Genomic DNA, 16,661 nt, shown 5'->3' on the forward strand with positions numbered 1-16,661 from the left:
TTTTCTCCAGGCTGCACACCCCCAGCTCTCTCAGCAGCTCCTCACAGAACTTGTGCTCAGACCCTTCCCCAGCTCTGTCACCCTTCTCTGGACATGCTCCAGCACTTCAATGCCCTTCTTGAGTTGAGAGGCCCAGAACTGGACACAGGATTTGAGGTGTGGCCTCACCAGTGCTGAGTACAGGGGGACAATCCCTGCCCTGTTGCTGATCCAACACCCAGAGTCTTTCCCTCACCTGCTAGGGAGGTCACCTGCTCATAAATTGTTAGCTCATGTCCAATTTTCTGTCCACCTGTATCCCCAAGATTTTTGCCACAGGGCTACTCTCAGCCTCTTCATTCCCCAGCCTGTACTGATCCTGGTGATTGCCTTGACCCATGTGCAGGACCTGCACTTCACCTTGTTGAATTTCATGAGTTTCACATTCCACTCCTCAATACTGTCAAGGTCCCTCTGGCTGGCATCTCTTTTCTTTAGCCTAGCAGCCACTTGACTTGGTGTCATCTGTGAGCTTGCAGAGAGTGCACTCTGTCCTGACATCTGTGTCGTTGATGAAGATATGAAATAGTGTTGGTCCCAGATCCTTGGGGGACACCACTGCTTCAGGGTTTCCACTTTGACATTGAACTGTTGACTGTAACTCTTTGGATCCAGTTATCAAATACCATGGAGATTGGTTTGGCAGCTATGTCAGCTGACTCCCTCAAGACCCTGGGATGCATCTCTTTGGATCCCACGGACTTGTTCATGTTCACTTTCCTCAGGTGGCCTCACACCTGACTTCTTACAATGGGATTGTGAATCAGCTCTTATATACATAGATATAAATCAAGAGAGTCCATTCAGCTTGTGTATTAAAAGTGTGTGCAATTTACCCTCTGGTCAACTTCACAGATTGAAGCTTCTGAAAACATACATTTACATTTATTGCTGAAGTTTATTTTCACACATCTCATAGTGACCCATTCTATGCCATATTTTGAAGACAGAAGAATCCAGTGAAATTCCAGTATGCTGCTGATATGAAATCAGTGTCTTTATAGAAAATAACGAAAATTGACAGCTGTTGCTCTTTTCATACTGGATTTATATTTTGACCTCTTGAGCAGTAGTCACAGTTTGCACTTGTGTTCTAGGCATTTCTGTCTGAGTTTGCCGCATAACACTGTGCTTGATGCCAAACCTCCCTGGCAGGGCAGGTCTCAGCCCTTTCTGGCCATGTCTGATGGCTGCTGGTGGTTGGATGTGCCTGTCCCAGGCCTTGTGAAGGGGTCTGCAGAGAACTCTGACCCTGAGGTCTCTGTGTACAGTGACCTGCATGAAAGTAACCTGCAGGAGTCCTGCTTTTCTTGATCAATTCACTTCCCAGCCTGAGTTCACAGCCCCTGCATCTACCTAGTGTTGTAGTTATTGATGTTATTTTGTAGTTATTTTCTATCTGTAGGAGACAGAAAAATATCTTTATATGAAAGCTACCTTGCATTTGTTTACCTTAGTATATTTATTCTAAAAAACATTTACTTAATATTGAAGATTTGCTAGTCATAACAATATTCACACCCAAGATACTAGCCACAAATGTTTACCATCTTGGTAGTCAACCATTTTGTCATCCCAGTCCCTTTTCTTGCAGAGTCATTTTCCCTTTTGCAGCAATGTCACGTTCCAGGTATGTATCAGAAGACTCTGACATGCAGCCTGAACCCTGACCTGTTTTTTCATTACTGTCCAACACTGAAAATTATGCCCTTCCCCTTCCTTCCCTCTCTTTCTCCATCATGCCCTAGAGTAAAATGCCAGGGTTCAAGCATGAAATCAGGTAATTAGCCATTGGGGAACGCTGTACTTCAGGTTGTCTGATTGTAGTATTTGGGACGAAATTTAATCTTTTCAAGTTTCTACACAGTTGTTAAAATCGATTGCATTTCTGGAATTTTTCCCTTCATTTTACAAAATGAGGGAGATTGAGATAGGAGTTAAAAATATTTGGGACCATCATTCATTGAGCAGTTATATATATATATGTATACACACACACACACACACACACACACACACACACACATACTGCTCTGCTTCTTAGAGATCTTTACCCATGAAGAGGGATCCATCAGTTATTATTCCAGTTTATTCTCAGGACGCTTTTCAGCATCTGCAATGTGTTAAAAAACAGCTGTGTTTGCTTTGCCACCCTGGTTCCTCCCTCCAGTGCTAGTCCATCCCTTTGTAGAAGTGGGAAGAGAAAAAACAGTATGGAGACAGAGAGGTATTGAATTGCAGAGAACCAGACTCAGTTTAATTCTCACATCTGACTTCTGAGTCCCTGCCTTTGCATACCAAATGCCTTGGATTTCATGTAAGATTTTGGATGTGATTCCTACATTTCAGAAAATGACTTAAAGAGTAGTCACTGTGTACTTTAAACAGTTCCCAAATGAAGAAGACAAGAGGTTTGTGCTTCAGAACATCTGTACTGAGATTAAAGCGGGAATTCCACTAATTCCTTACTCCAAACTTGCATGGACTAGTAGAAGATGGCTTTGGCTATAGTAAACAAACCATAAAGGGGATAATGTTAGCTCGTTTTCTTAAATGACACTGATGCTGGGAGCCTTCAGCTCTCTCTTTTGCACTGGCCCCAGAGAGGGCTAGCTGGACCTTAGCTGGTGTTTAACCTTCTCAGGCAGACTGGAGCTGTTCGTCATTCACAGTTCTGGCCAAGCCCTCAAATACCACCCCAGAAATTTGGTTCCCATTTCCTCTGTTTCTGTCGCCATCTAGGAAAGTTTATTTCCTCAAACCCACAGCCTAATGTGTAAATGCTCTCCTGAGCCAAGGACAAACATTCATTCTGCTTTCTAAGAGGTAAAACCTGAGTGCTTCTCATTTGAGATGGACTTATTTCCAATTTGATTACCTGGGAGAGTTGCTCCACATGACAGCCTGGGAAGAAGAGAACCTATCTGTGTCCTTCAAGAAAAGAGGAGCTGGACTCATAAGCTTCTGACTGCCCATGCAGGACAGTCCAGGCTTTGGGAAGGAGAATTACTTGGAACTGGGGAGGAGGAGGAGTGGGATCCATTTTGCATGCCATGTGGGGGATGCCTGTTGAGTGTGTGTTGCTCGCAGGAGACTTCAGCAGGGCTTACAGGAGAACATGGAGGGGTTTGGGCAATAAGCCAAGCCAAGCTGGATTGTACGAATCGCAAACAGAAAATAGCAATTTGCAATGCCTCATAACTCAGTTGAACCTGTAAAGTGCTTCGCAGGGCCAGGGAAAGGTTAACCCTTCCACAGCAGCCCTGTCACATCTCACCTCCTTACCAAAACCACAGAGCCCTAAGAACCCTTCAAAGACATTTGCAGGGATCTTTAGTGATGGGAAGGGTTAGGTGTAACTTGCTAATTTTAGAGGTTCACACAGCAGGCTTTTATTTCATAGATGTTAAAATCAGAAATTCTCTCATCTAGCCATAACAGTTGCTGTACTGAGCCTAATAATGTGTGCATCAATTCTCTTACATATTTTAGTAAAGTCTTCACTGTCTAAGTGGCAGAAACTTCTGCCTCAGTCAATGGTTGATTATGTCTCTTGAAATATCACTATTTCCAGCTTTTTTGTTACTGCGTATTCAGTGGTTGGAATAAGTACGGAGTGGGTATCCCTTTCAAAAAGGGAAGTTCCAGTTTGTGGCTGACTGCATGTTATTTCCCTGGCTGACTTCTCTGGGAAGAAGATAGTAATTGTCATTCCAGGGTTGCTGGAAAGCTGAAGGGAGACCTGTGTGCAGTATCACTCTGGCTTCTTTGCTGTGGGAGGCGTGGGTAGTATCCCTGTGGAATACAGGGAGCAGTGACATTGGTAGTGTGCTGTTGCTGCTGCTATGCCTTCAGAGCTGAGCTAATACTCGCAGGTTGCAACCATGGTGTGAGTCAAAGTTGAGTTAAATTAGGATCACCTTACGTGTTACAATCTTCTGCTTCACATGGGAAATGTTGATTCTGGATGCTTATCTAGAATAGCTGAATTAGCAACCGAAGGCCAAAGCGTGACAGAAATATGAGGCTGTAAAAGAAGTCAGCGGGTGGGGATTGGGAGTGGGCTCTGCCTCCATTAGGTCAGCTATAAAACATCATCAGCTATTTTCCTATTGAAGAAGAGGTTTCAGTTAATAAATTGATGTGTGTGGGAATTAATGCTGGATGAGTCCCCCTGGGGCTTTCGTGATGAGGGTCAAATAAAATATTAATGGAATTAAAACAAACAATCCCCTGATTTTCCTAAGTACCTTCCGGATGGGTTTCTCTAAGCATTGGTCAGGGAAGATGTGGATCCCCAGGAGAGATAGGCCAGAGTCATTACTCCCATTTCATGGTAAGGGAGATGAAGGCAGTGGAAAGCAGTGACCTTGGGGCCACATAGTCCAGCAGCAGGGCTGTATAGGAGGTCTGAAGAGTTCTCCTGTCAGGTGTTTTTCCTCTGGTCTCTATTTTCAGCTCCCTTCTCCAAGAAATGGAAGCCATCCAGACTGCTCCTGCACTGCTTGTCTGGAAGCTGATCTTTCCAGGTGTGGGATGGTCTTCAGGAGCCCCAAATCCATAGGCTTCTTACTCTACAAAATTTCTCTGTGCTTCCAGATGAGAGAATAAAACCCAGTAGTTGTGGCTTTTTTTCTCCTGGTGCCTCTTCCACGGGACACATTCCCTTGTCTTTCAGATTATCTGTTCTAGAGGCTGAGTATAGCAACTCAAATGACAGGCTTGGGAAGGATAAAGTCTTTTTGGTTATGTGTGTGCAGTGCAGAGCAGTGCTAAAGGTCTTCAGCTTTCTGGATTCAGGCAAGCTAACTTCAGGAGCTGAGTAATTTTCTCTAGCTCCCAGGCTAACACAAACATGGTACTTCCATACTCTAGAGTAGGATCTGTGTGATACAACAGAGTGTTAAATATCTACAGTAAAATGCTTTTGGACGTGGCACAAAGCTGTAAATTGTTCCTGAGGGATCTCAGAAATCTTCCCACTGCTGCAAAGTGTAAGGATTGCTCTGCGTCATACTCGCTGGGTATGACTTGGTCTGGTACACTGAGAAGTAGTGTAGAAGAGGAGGAGGAGGCCCTGGCAGGCAAAACAGAGCTGTTGATTGTGTCGTGCAAAAGCAAAGCTAAATGTGTTTTCTCGCACCTATTTGTGTACCTTGGGCATGGAACAACCCAAGCAAGACTTGTCACATTTTCAGGATAATGTGGTGGTGCGTGAGTGCGTGTGGATGTGCTCTGGAGAGGGCTGGGATGTGCAGTGCCCTTCAGCAAAGGCCACTTTGCTGAATGACAAATGACACAGGGCTAGCAAATGACAGCACATGGCCAGGTAAGGGTGATGTAACTTTCTGCACTGACAACAAGTGCGAAGACAAACTAACAAAGTCAGAGAAATTGTAATTGGGAACATTGTAAAGCACTTTCCTGTTATTTTTTCCCCCGAGGAAAGGAAAATACTAAAATTATTCCAGAAGACAGATAACATCCTGATAACCATGCTTTCTTGCATCCTCCAAAGCAGCATTATTGGGCCCCAAATCATAGAATTAGATAATCACAGAATGGTTTGGATTAGAAGGAGCCTTAAAGATCATCTACTCCCAGCACCCCTGCCATGGACAGGGACATCTTCCACAAGACCAGGTTATTCAAAGCCCCATCCAGCCTGGCCTTGAACATAGCCAGGGCTGGGGCATCCATGGCTTCTCTGGGCAACTTTTTCCAGTGCCTCGTCACCCTCAGAGTAAAGAGTTTCTTCCTAATATCTAATCTAAATCATCCCTCTTGCAGTTTGAAGCTATTGAAAATGAATACCTCACATCGTCACATATCACTCCTAGAAATTGAAAATCAGATATGGCAGCAGGCAAATCTTTTCCCACACTGATGGGAGAGTTTATTGCATTCTTGGTAAACATCCTTGAGTCTCTAAATAAGGAAACAATAATAATTTTGTCATATTTCTATAGCAGACCACAAAAGGATGGTCTATAGTCCGCTCAGCCTTTCTCCCACCTCACCTGCTTGTCTGCCTTTCAGGATTCAGCGGGATCTTGCTGCGTGGCTGGTGCAGCCAGTCCTTCCCTTCCAGAAGAACTGCCCATCTCCATCTCCTCGGAAACAGAGTCATAAAAATTTATGTTTTCATCAAACCGGGCCAAGGAGAATGGGGGTCCCACACCCAAAAGAATGAAGACGCGACAGAACAAGGACTCAGTACGTGAAGTGGGAGAGGGGGGTGGGACACAGGAGCCAAGCCTGAGGTGTGGGTTGGAACTGAGGCTCCCTGCAAAGCTGGTGGGCATGAGTTTGGCACAGTGGAGTGCAAGGGGTTAGGGGCTTTGGGAGGCTGGGCACAGAGCAGCAGTGGTGGGAGATGCAAAGCAGGACTGACACAGTGATGCCTCTCGTAGATGTCAATGCGGAGTGGACGGAAGAAAGAGACTCCGGGGCCCCGAGAGGAGCTCAGGTCACGGGGTCGAGCTTCCCCTGGTGGTGTCAGCACGTCCAGCAGTGATGGCAAGGCTGAGAAATCCCGACAAGCAACAAAGGTAATGCCAGCTAGAACACAAGTGTGGGGTGGCCAAGGGCAGCCCAGACTTGGTGGATCCGTTTGAGGATCCAGGGACATGGACCAGAAGAGATCCACTAAGGAACCCCTGCTGGGTTAGCTTCCTGAAATGTGCAGAATCCCTCTTTTCTCTCATCCTCACCATCTTGCACTTTCCTAGGAACTGGTGTCCAGTGTCACCAGGCCCTTGTAGTGCTAATTTTTGCTGTATCCTGGGTCCGTGTCATCAACACGTGTCATGGTGGCTGTGTCTCACCTGCTGCACTGTGTGAAGACCTGTCGGGTTGGAAGATTTCCCCATGACCCTCCACCTCTCTGTTCTCCCTGTCTCCTTGCAGAAAGGCCGGTTGGAAGAATCCTGCACCCCCAAGAGCAGCAAGCAGGGCCGAACAGAAGAGATCTCAGAGAGTGAAGGGGAGGACACCAATGCTCCCAAAAAAACCAAAACTGAGGTGAGCTCTTCCTGCTGTGATTGCTGGCATGTGCCCAGTCCAGAGCAAAGGAGTCTCCAGTTCCCTGTCTGTGCTGCTCTTGCCTGCCCAGCTTGAAGTTCCTGCTGCTTGGCAGCCCTGACACCTCGGGTTTTGCACTGCAGCTCTTCCAACCTAAGTGGCATCACCTGGCTACAAAAATGCCACCAGGAGTGATGAGTGGATGGAGGCTCTCTCTCTCATTTGCTGTGCCATTGGAGCTGCCTTTCCCAGCTTAGTGGCAAGAGCCTGGCTCTGTGCACAGCTGCAGGTCGAAGTCAGTCCCTTCTGTCCCCAGAACAGTGTGAAATGGAGATGCTTAAGTCATGATGGGTTCCAGGTGACAGTCATGCAAAATCTGCTCATGCACACATAGTCATGGCAGGGCTTTTCCAAAACACTGACAGCACCAGGCTGGATTGGTGGGTAGGTGGTTGAAGACTCCAGCTCTTGTGCTTTTCCATTCCCTGTTAGCCTGTTCAGGAACTGGCTGCTAAGGCCTGCAAAACATGGGGATGCTTGCTCCTGTGAAGAGGTCATTATAATTCAGCCACCTTGGTTACACTTCTGTAATTTCTCCACATGGACAGCCTGTTCAGCTCAACAATGATATTTTTTAAGCTTAGCCTCTCTTCCTTAGAGTGTCTCTTGTTAGTTACCCTTACCCATGATGACTGCTTAATGACCAATGCATGTTGTCTGAGGCAGCAGGTAGTGTGGAGGAGCAGGGATTAGGAAGCACAGGGGGAACTCCTGGAAGCAAGAAATGGAAGGAACAGTGAGAGGGGTCTGGGGGGGAGCTGGTCTCCTTGACCAGAGAGAGCTCTGCAGGGGCAAGAAGAGCAATTCAGGGTCTGGGGCCTGTGCTGGGACCACTGTGATGTGTGCTGCTCCATGCCACCAGTGATACCATGTCCTGGCTAACAGCCCATCACCCATGTTGTATCTGTTCCCTCTCAGTCCTGTGTAACAGTTCCCTGTTCCTCCCTCACTGCCTCTTTACACAAGGTACCCATTGTTACCTCTCCCCTGAATAGGGAATGCTCATGAAGGACTTGAGAGCACTGGAAAGGAGGCAGGAGCACTGATGTTATGTATACCTTGCCAGACAATGTCTCCTTTCCTTTGTGAGGTTTTCTAGTGCTGGGGTTGGCAGAGAAAGGTCAAAAAACAAGTTCTCTGGGAGCTCGAAGTGTGTCACCTGTGATCTGGAAGGCCTCATAATGCCCCTTTCCTCCTTCAGGAGTTGCCCTGTCCTCCATCCCCATCCGATGTTGACAGCCTTGATGGCCACAGCTTCAACGATGAGATGAGCAGCGACCCACGGGACATTGACCAGGATAACAGGAGCACCTCGCCCAGTGTCTACAGCCCTGGGAGTGTGGAGAACGACTCCGACTCCTCATCCGTGCTGTCCCAGGGGCCGTCTCACCCCTACCACCACCCCCCTCTGTTCCCCGAGAGCCCGCCGGTAGCTCCCCCTCCCGACAGCCTGGCCCGTCCGCCAGAGCCCGGCTTTGGGCTCCCGGGCGAGGTGCACCCCCAGGGACCCCCCGCAGGAAGTTACCATTCCCAGCTGGAGGGCCAGCCCTCACGCATCTTCCAGGCTCAAGCCCCACAGACACCTGCCTCTTCCTCCTCCTCCACCTCCTCCTCCTCCTCTTCCTCCTCCTCTGCTGCTGCTGCCCCTTCTGCTCCCCCTTCCTCCTCCTCGTCCTCTTCCTCCTCTTCCTCTTCCTCCCACACTCCCCTTTATCCTACGGCCAATGTGGTCCAGGTTGGGGCCAAAATTGCCAGTGGAGTGGGGGGGCTCCCAGCACCGGGGGCTCGCGAGCAGACCGTCAGCGCCAAGCACAATCCACCCCCTACCACCCCAATCTCCCTGGCGTCGGTAGGAGGGCTGCCCCCTCAGAAGACTCCCCCAGCCAACCCCCCAGCTGCCCCCCCGGCCTCGGCCCCTTCCTTCCCCCACGTCTCCTCTAACCTGCCTCCTCCGCCCGCCCTGCGCCCCCTCAACAACGCAGTGGCTGCCTCCAGCTCCCCGGGGATGGTGGGGCAGGCCCTGGGCGGCCACCTGCCCTCTCCCCACAGCATGGGGCAAGACAAGGCACCGGCCCTGGCCCCCTCCCGCTACCCCTATGCCCCACCACCACTGCCACCCTCCAGCTCCTCTGCCCAGTACCCCCAGCCCTCCCCGGGCCAGCCCTTGCCCAGCTACAGTGCTTCCTACGGGCACTCCTTCCCCCCGCCCAGCGGCCTCTCTGTCTCCAGCCAGCCGCCCAAGTACACCCAGCCCTCCTTGCCCTCGCAGCCTGTCTGGAGCCAGGGGCCACCTCCTTACAGCCGCCCCCTGGGCAATGCTGGCTCCCACCCCGCTGCCCCTTTCCCTGGCCAGTCCCCCCATCACCAGCAGCCTCCCCAGCAGCACCACCACGGTCACGGGAGCAGCGGGGGCATCTCCCCAGCAGCCACAGCGCCTCCCCAGCCCCCTGGGGGCTACCCCCACGGCCTGGAGTCAAACAGCCATCACCCTTCCCATCCCACCTACGGGCTGCGCCTCTACCCTCCACACAGCCAGGCCGCCTACAGCCAGGCTCCCTCCGCCACTGCGGCCGCTGCCCCCTCTTCCTCCTCCTCATCCTCGTCCTCTTCCTCTTCCTCATCCTCCTCTGCTGCCTCTTCCCAGGGAAGCTACGCCAGCATGTGCACGCACCCGCCAGGGCAGAGTCCTGCCACCTACACCTTCCCCCCGCCACCACCCCCCTCCCCTGCTCATGGGGCTGGCCCTCCAGTCACCTCTGCTGCCACCACCCTCTCCACCGTCATTGCCACCATAGCATCGCCCTCTGCAGCCCCCTACAAGACGGTCTCGCCCCCGGTACCCCCGTCAGCTGTGGCCCCATATGGGAAGCGGGCAGCCTCCCCCGTCCCCACCTTCCAGCCCCCGGCCCCCTACAAGCCAGGCTCGCCCCCCACTTCCTCGGCTGCCCCTTTCCGTGCAGCCACCCCTCCTGGCTACCGGGTGGCCTCTTCCCCTGTGGCGGGGGGCTACAAAGCCCCCTCGCCCGCCCCCTCTGCCCCACCACCCTTGCCAGGGAGCATGGCTGCCCCGGCTCCGCCGCCGCCCCCGCTCCCGCTCAGCGCTGCTCAGATCAAGCAGGAGCCGTCGGAGGAGTACGAGCCCCCAGAGAGCCCCGTGCCACCTGCTCGCAGCCCCTCACCGCCCCCCAAGGTGGTGGATGTGCCCAGCCACGCCAGCCAGTCCGCCAGGTGAGGGGAGGCGGATTTCTCCAAAGGATGTGGAGGGATGTATGAGGCAGGGAGGAGGAAATCACCCCAAGCCTGAGATGTAGCTATGCTCTTTTGGCTTTTTCTTGATGCTCTTCACATTCCCGCAGTGCCTTTCCCACAGTACCTGTCCCTGTCCCCATCCCTGCTCACCAGCCCTGTCAGCATTGATAGGCTTCACCTCTCATCCCCAGATTCAACAAACACCTGGACCGTGGCTTCAACTCCTGCTCCCGCACAGACCTGTACTTTGTGCCCCTTGATGGCTCCAAGCTGGCCAAGAAAAGAGCAGACTTGGTGGAGAAAGTGCGTCGAGAGGCAGAGCAGAAGGCCCGTGAAGAGAAGGAGCGGGAACGGGAACGTGAGCGGGAGAAGGAGCGGGAGCGGGAGAAGGAGCGGGAGCTGGAGAGGAGTGTGGTAGGTCTGGGGGTCCCGCTGCCACAGCGCAGCCAGGGCGGATGCTCACGGGCCCCCTCGGCCGCTCCCCGCTGGGACCCTGAAGCCAGTCTCTCTGCTCTTTTGCAGAAGATGGCCCAGGAGGGCCGTCCGGTCGAGTGCTCGTCCCTCGGGCCGGTTCCCCACCGCCCCTCCTTCGAGCAGGGCAGTGCCGTAGCGACTGTTCCCCCATACCTGGGCCCTGACACCCCGGCTCTGCGCACCCTTAGCGAGTACGCCCGGCCCCACGTCATGTCCCCCAGCAACCGCAACCACCCTTTCTACGTGCCCCTGGGCGCCGTCGACCCGGGCCTGCTGGGCTACAACGTGCCAGCCATCTACAGCAGCGATCCGGCCACGCGGGAGCGGGAGCTGCGGGAGCGGGAGGCCCGCGAACGAGACCTGAGGGACCGGGACCTGCGGGAGCGTCTCAAGCCTGGCTTTGAAGTCAAACCGGCCGAGTTGGAGCAGCTCCATGCCGTGCCAGCTGCTGCCATGGATCCGTTCCCACGCCACGGCGGGCTGAGTCTGCAGACGGCCCCCGGCCTTCATCCCGCTTTTCCCTTCCACCCAGGGCTGGGCCACTTGGAGCGGGAGAGGCTGGCGCTGGCAGCTGGCCCGACCCTTCGTCCCGACATGTCCTACGCCGAGCGCTTGGCGGCCGAACGCCAGCACGCCGAGCGGGTGGCTGCTCTCAGCAATGACCCTCTGGCCCGGCTGCAGATGCTCAATGTGACACCTCATCATCATCAGCATTCCCACATCCACTCCCATCTCCACCTCCACCAGCAGGATGCCATACACGCAGGTAAGGGCTGCATGGTGACGGTGCCCTACACAAAGCCCTGATTTCTGTCCTACTGTGCCTTCCTTGCATTCCCTCCCTCTGGCTCTGGGAAAAAAGCTGACAAGACTAAATTTTGAGGCCATAGATCTTCAGGCAGTCAGTGGGGTCTGGTGTCAGCCAGAGATGCTGCCTCTGAGCAGCTGCAACTGCTAGAGATGGCATGAGGTACAAATGAATGTCCATTTTCCCTATGATCCATGGTTGGGCACCTTACTCTGGCTGTGAGTCCAAACCACTAGAAAGATAATCTGTCCTGGATAAGACCTGGAAAAGAAAGCAGCCAGTACAAGTATGCACATGAATGGCTGTCAGGTTGACAGATAGTCATGATATGGTGTGCAGACCTGATTGCAGAGCAGGTCCTTCCAGAACCCTACTCAACTTTTAAAGAGCTGTACTTCTGAGAAGCAGTATTCCTTCCTGAGGAGTTGTAGGGACAGAGTTCTATGAGACTGGTTCACATAAAGTTCAATGCAGGCAAAAAGAGTAACACCCAGAAGGAGATGACAGTGTGAAATTAGCTGTGAAATCATCCCATCCCTAACACACTCTGACCCTGTCTCTCCATACCTGTTTTTGTGAGGCCTTGTGCCTGTCTCTGTGTTAGCTGCTACAAAGCCTGGGACAATTATCTTGCGGCATCTTTTCTTTCCAGCCTCGGCCTCCGTTCACCCTCTAATCGACCCCCTCGCCTCGGGATCACACCTCACCCGGATACCATACCCAGCTGGAACCATCCCCAACCCTCTGCTGCCTCACCCTCTCCATGAGAATGAAGTGCTGCGCCACCAGCTCTTTGGTAAGGAAGGTCACAGGGACTGCTGTTCTCCAGAGAGCATCAGCATGATGCCGAGGGGCAGGGGCATCCCGAGGGGTCACAGGACCAAACAGGTCTGTGAAACAGAGCGTAGGACAGGCCCACGCTGTCAGCATGAGCAGGTCCTGCATGTGGGCAGGGGTGGGAATGGGAGTGCAGCAGGGTACTGTGGGGCCTTGGATGGACCATTAACTCGGCTCTTCTGTGTCACCTTTGGCTGCAGCCGCCCCCTACAGGGACCTGCCGGGCTCCCTGTCGGCGCCCATGTCGGCGGCGCACCAGCTGCAGGCCATGCACGCGCAGTCGGCTGAGCTGCAGCGCCTGGCTCTGGAGCAGCAGCAGTGGCTGCACGCCCACCACCCTCTGCACGGCGTGCCGCTCCCCACGCAGGAGGACTACTACAGGTGCGTGGAGCCGCTCTCGTCTCACAGGCAGGCCCAGCCCTGCCCTGGCCTGGCACAGGCGGTGGGAGCAGGGAGGCATTGCCCCATTGGAGCCGGTGGCTGTACCCAAGCCCACACTGGGAACGGGGATGCTTTGCCATAGGGCACAGCTGGCTACCAGGAAGGTCATACTTGGCAAGTGGCTATTCAGTGGCTAATCCCTTATGAGATTTCAGCTCCGCCCCTCTGAGTGGGGAGATAATTCATATGTGTTTCACACATCTTAATGCAGTTATGACTAACCAATACCCCTGCCAAAATACAAAGCATTTTATAAGGATTTGATGGTTTTGCCAAGACAAGGCATTCAGAATTGCATGGGGAAGCACACTGGGAAAGAGAGAGGTGCGATGTTGTACCTTTTCAATAGTATCTCCTACTTCAAGGATCTACAAAACTTCCCAAGGCAGCCATGTTGTGTGGGTCTAGATGAACAAAGGCTGGGGAAGGTAGTAAATTGACTTTTTCCCTTTCACTGTCTCCTTGATCCTCTTTTCTATCCTAGCCACCTGAAGAAGGAAAGTGACAAACCCCTTTAAATGGACTTCTGCTGTCAGTGTGACATCATCATGCCTTTCTCTCAAGAGGAGAAATCAATCAATCAACCAAATCCTGGGGGAGGGGAAGCTGCAAAGTGACACATCCTGATCCCACCATGCAGTAGATACAAGAGAAGATGACAAAAAGTATGGGATGGCATCCTGGGAAAAGTGGAGGAAAGAAAATGGGGAGGGACTGAAACAACACTAATGGACCTGAAGCGATCGGTACGTGATTTCAGCTGAGCTCTGAAGAAAAGAGAATCGGCATTGCACAGAGCTCAGAAAGACAAAGACTGACATGAATTCAGGGTGGCAGCAGCTCCATCCTTTGTTTTGGGGGAACAGTTGCATTAAATAAAAAGTGCAGAGCATTGCAGGAGTTCATGTGCAGGACGCTCCTGCCTTTTCAACTTCTGCAAGGAGGAGGTGCAGCCAAGAAATAACTGCAAACCCAGAAAAGCCTTTTTTCAAGATGCCTCCTCGACACCCCACCCCCCTTTAGGTGTAAGATACTGCTTATCGATACAGAAAAGCAACATGGAACTTTTCAGATTAGCCAGAGCAGCTTCCCATTCTCCCAACATCCCTTCCGATGCAAACAAAGTGTTCCAGACCCCTTCCTGAGCGGCCTCTCCTGCCTGTGGAGGGTCTGGTCCCAGCCATCAGGGTGCAAAGCACCGCAGGACTGTTTGCATGACGGTGGCTGTGCTTTCCTCAGCTGATGGGAACGGGCACGGCCATGGGGTGCGAAGCACCAGCAGACTGTTTTGGAGACTGCCATCACCACCCTGGACCTCTGAGCCCCATGGGGAGAGCTGGCGTGGCCGAGCGGTAGCACTGCGTCCTGGGACTGTCTGTGAGATGGTGGCTGCCCCTTTCCCCTCACCCATCCTAATTGATGTACTTTAACTCATGCACATCCTATTAGACGTGGCAGTTTTATGTAGCAACTTGTGACTCCCTTGCCCCCGCGTGCGTGTTCTGATTTCACAGTTGTATCTCTCGATTGGTCCCCATATATATATATATATTTACTTAACCATTAAAGGAAAAAACAACCAACAACCCAGCTATGGAAAAGAAAAAAAAAACCCACCACCCAAACGACGTTCCCCACACACTCCCGAGCCTTGACACACATTCTAATAATTTATATATATAAATATATATATGAAGCTCTTAAAAAAGGAAAAAAAAAAAAAGACAAAAAAACCCTTCCAGAAACAGGACTCCAGTGTGTTCATTTCTTTTCACTGGGGCCAAAACGGACGGGAAGGGTAGAAACACTCCCAGGCTTTTCGCACGGGTGGAAACCGGGTGGGGCTGGGAGTGGGCACCGCCTCGGGAAAGGCGCGGGGGAGCCGCTGGGCAGGAGCCCCGCCGCGGCGGGGAGGGGCGGGGCGTGCGCGGCGCGGACCAATGAGAAGCGATAAATCTGCATACGGCCCGGGCGGCGCGGCGGGACGCGTTAGGAGGCGGCGGAGGCCGCCGGTGTCACACGGAGCGGGGCGGGCGGGTGGCGCCAGGCTCGGGACCCGCCTGGGAGACAGCCCCGGGAGGAGTGGACCTCGCCCTCACCGCGGGGTGGATCGGCCCCGATGGGCCCCTCGCACGGCGATAATGGCCGGCAGTGATTTCAGCTCTTTTAGAATTTGTCCAGCAGGTTTCCCGCGCTCGCGGGAAGCCGCTCCCACACACTGGTGCAGTAGCAGAGAAGGCGGGGCGGCGCAGGCGCGCTGGGGCCGGGCCGGGCCGGGCTGTGGCGGCTGCCCGTGTGTCGGGGCCCGGAGCCGCGGTGTCCCCGCCGCGCCTCATGGCGGCCTCCGGCCAGCCCGCGGCGCCGCCAGCGCTGAGCGCGGAGCAGGCCAAGGGTGAGTGCGGAAGGCTCCGTCTCCCGGGCCGGCCGCCGGCGCCCTGCCCGTGTCGCGTACCTGGATGCGGGAGGCCGGCGGGCGGCTGAGTGCCCGTGTCCCGCAGCGGTGCTGGCGGAGGTGATCAAGGCGTTCGGGGCGCCCGAGAACGCGCAGCGCATGGAGGAGGCTCGGGACAACGCCTGCAATGACATGGGCAAGATGCTGCAGTTCCTGCTGCCCGTGGCCACCCAGATCCAGCAGGACGTGATCAAGGCCTACGGGTTCAGCAGCGACGGCGAAGGTGGGTTGTTCCCCTGGCGGGCGGGACGCTCCGGGCCCGCCGCGGCAGCGGGGCGACCCGCCCACCCCCTTTCCTTGCAGGCGTCCTCAAGTTCGCCCGGCTGATCAAGTCCTACGAGTCGCAGGACCCGGAGATCGCCAGCATGTCGGGCAAGCTCAAGGCCATGTTCCTGCCGCCCATGACGCTGCCGCCGCACGGGGCCGGCACCGGCGGTGTTGCTGCCTCCTGAGCCCCTGGAGTTCTCCCGGTGCTCCGGCTGGTGCCCTCCTCCCAAGGTGCACGTCCTGTCAACCCTGGGAATGGGGCACTTGAACCCGGGAAACGCGGACCTGGAAGGAATGGGATGCCTCGTGCCCGTTTGTGTGTCTGCTCGTGAATAAAACGTGTGTTGAAAGTGCCCGTGTCTTATGGATGGCCGCGAGCCCAGCAGTGCTGCTGCCTGGTGCAGAGGTACAGCAGTGCTCTCTGCACGACACTTGTGATGCTGTTTTGGGAGGCCCACTATGTACCATGTTCCGCAGAAAGGTTTGTGCAGAGCCTCAGTGTGAAGCCCAAGGATATTATATCAGAGGGACAGGTATTAAGCACTTTACAAGGGCAAGCATTTTTGGATGTGCTGTTTGAAGCATGCTAGGAAATGTGTCCCTCAACACGATCTAGTGCTGTTCAGCAAGTGCTGTAAGTGCCGTTGAGGCCCCTGTCCCCAGCAGGGTCAATGTTAATTTACTCCTGCCTTCTCCAGTGCCTGTGGCTGCCTTGTTTTGTGGCTGAATGTGCAATCCAGCACATTATCCTTAGTGAAAAAGGCAGCAGAGAGATGCAGCAGGGAGCGGCCAAGTGTGGGAGGGCTGGGCTTGCCCCATTTGGCTGCAGCCTGGATTAGAACAACATAAACAACATGAAACGTTTATCTCACGTTTTTGTGGACTGCAGAGGGATCAGCCTAGTGGTACAGCCTTGCTCCTTTGCAATGTTTTCTTTCCAGTGTGATTCAGAAGGATATCAGGTGTGTCTGCTTGTAGCCTCCTTTGGCCTTGGAAACCCTTTGTAGCCCT

General features: G+C 53.5%; 2 protein-coding genes and 1 non-coding gene across 3 annotated transcripts; all 3 read left to right on the forward strand.

The window, feature by feature from the left end:
* The first annotated feature begins 6,073 nt into the window (after nt 1–6,073).
* On the forward strand, nt 6,074–14,916 carry ATN1 (atrophin 1). The gene is made up of 9 exons (XM_056493533.1): nt 6,074–6,255; nt 6,453–6,590; nt 6,949–7,062; nt 8,324–10,350; nt 10,563–10,785; nt 10,894–11,611; nt 12,306–12,449; nt 12,691–12,871; nt 13,416–14,916. Exons 1-9 carry the CDS (start codon nt 6,178–6,180, stop codon nt 13,447–13,449), a joined length of 3,657 nt encoding a protein of 1,218 aa, XP_056349508.1. The 5' UTR covers nt 6,074–6,177; the 3' UTR covers nt 13,450–14,916.
* Nucleotides 14,917–15,080: 164 nt separating this feature from the next.
* Nucleotides 15,081–15,141, forward strand: LOC130260955 (U7 small nuclear RNA). The gene has a single exon (XR_008841889.1). It is a non-coding gene; the product is annotated as a U7 small nuclear RNA (small nuclear RNA).
* A 35-nt stretch (nt 15,142–15,176) lies between these two features.
* Nucleotides 15,177–16,003, forward strand: C1H12orf57 (chromosome 1 C12orf57 homolog). The gene is made up of 3 exons (XM_056484392.1): nt 15,177–15,323; nt 15,430–15,606; nt 15,687–16,003. The coding sequence occupies exons 1-3, from the start codon at nt 15,266–15,268 to the stop codon at nt 15,833–15,835; spliced, it is 384 nt and encodes a 127-aa protein (XP_056340367.1). The 5' UTR covers nt 15,177–15,265; the 3' UTR covers nt 15,836–16,003.
* The last annotated feature ends 658 nt before the right edge of the window (nt 16,004–16,661 follow it).

The sequence above is a fragment of the Oenanthe melanoleuca genome, chromosome 1 (assembly GCF_029582105.1).
Source record: "Oenanthe melanoleuca isolate GR-GAL-2019-014 chromosome 1, OMel1.0, whole genome shotgun sequence".
Classification (NCBI taxonomy): Eukaryota; Metazoa; Chordata; class Aves; order Passeriformes; family Muscicapidae; genus Oenanthe; species Oenanthe melanoleuca.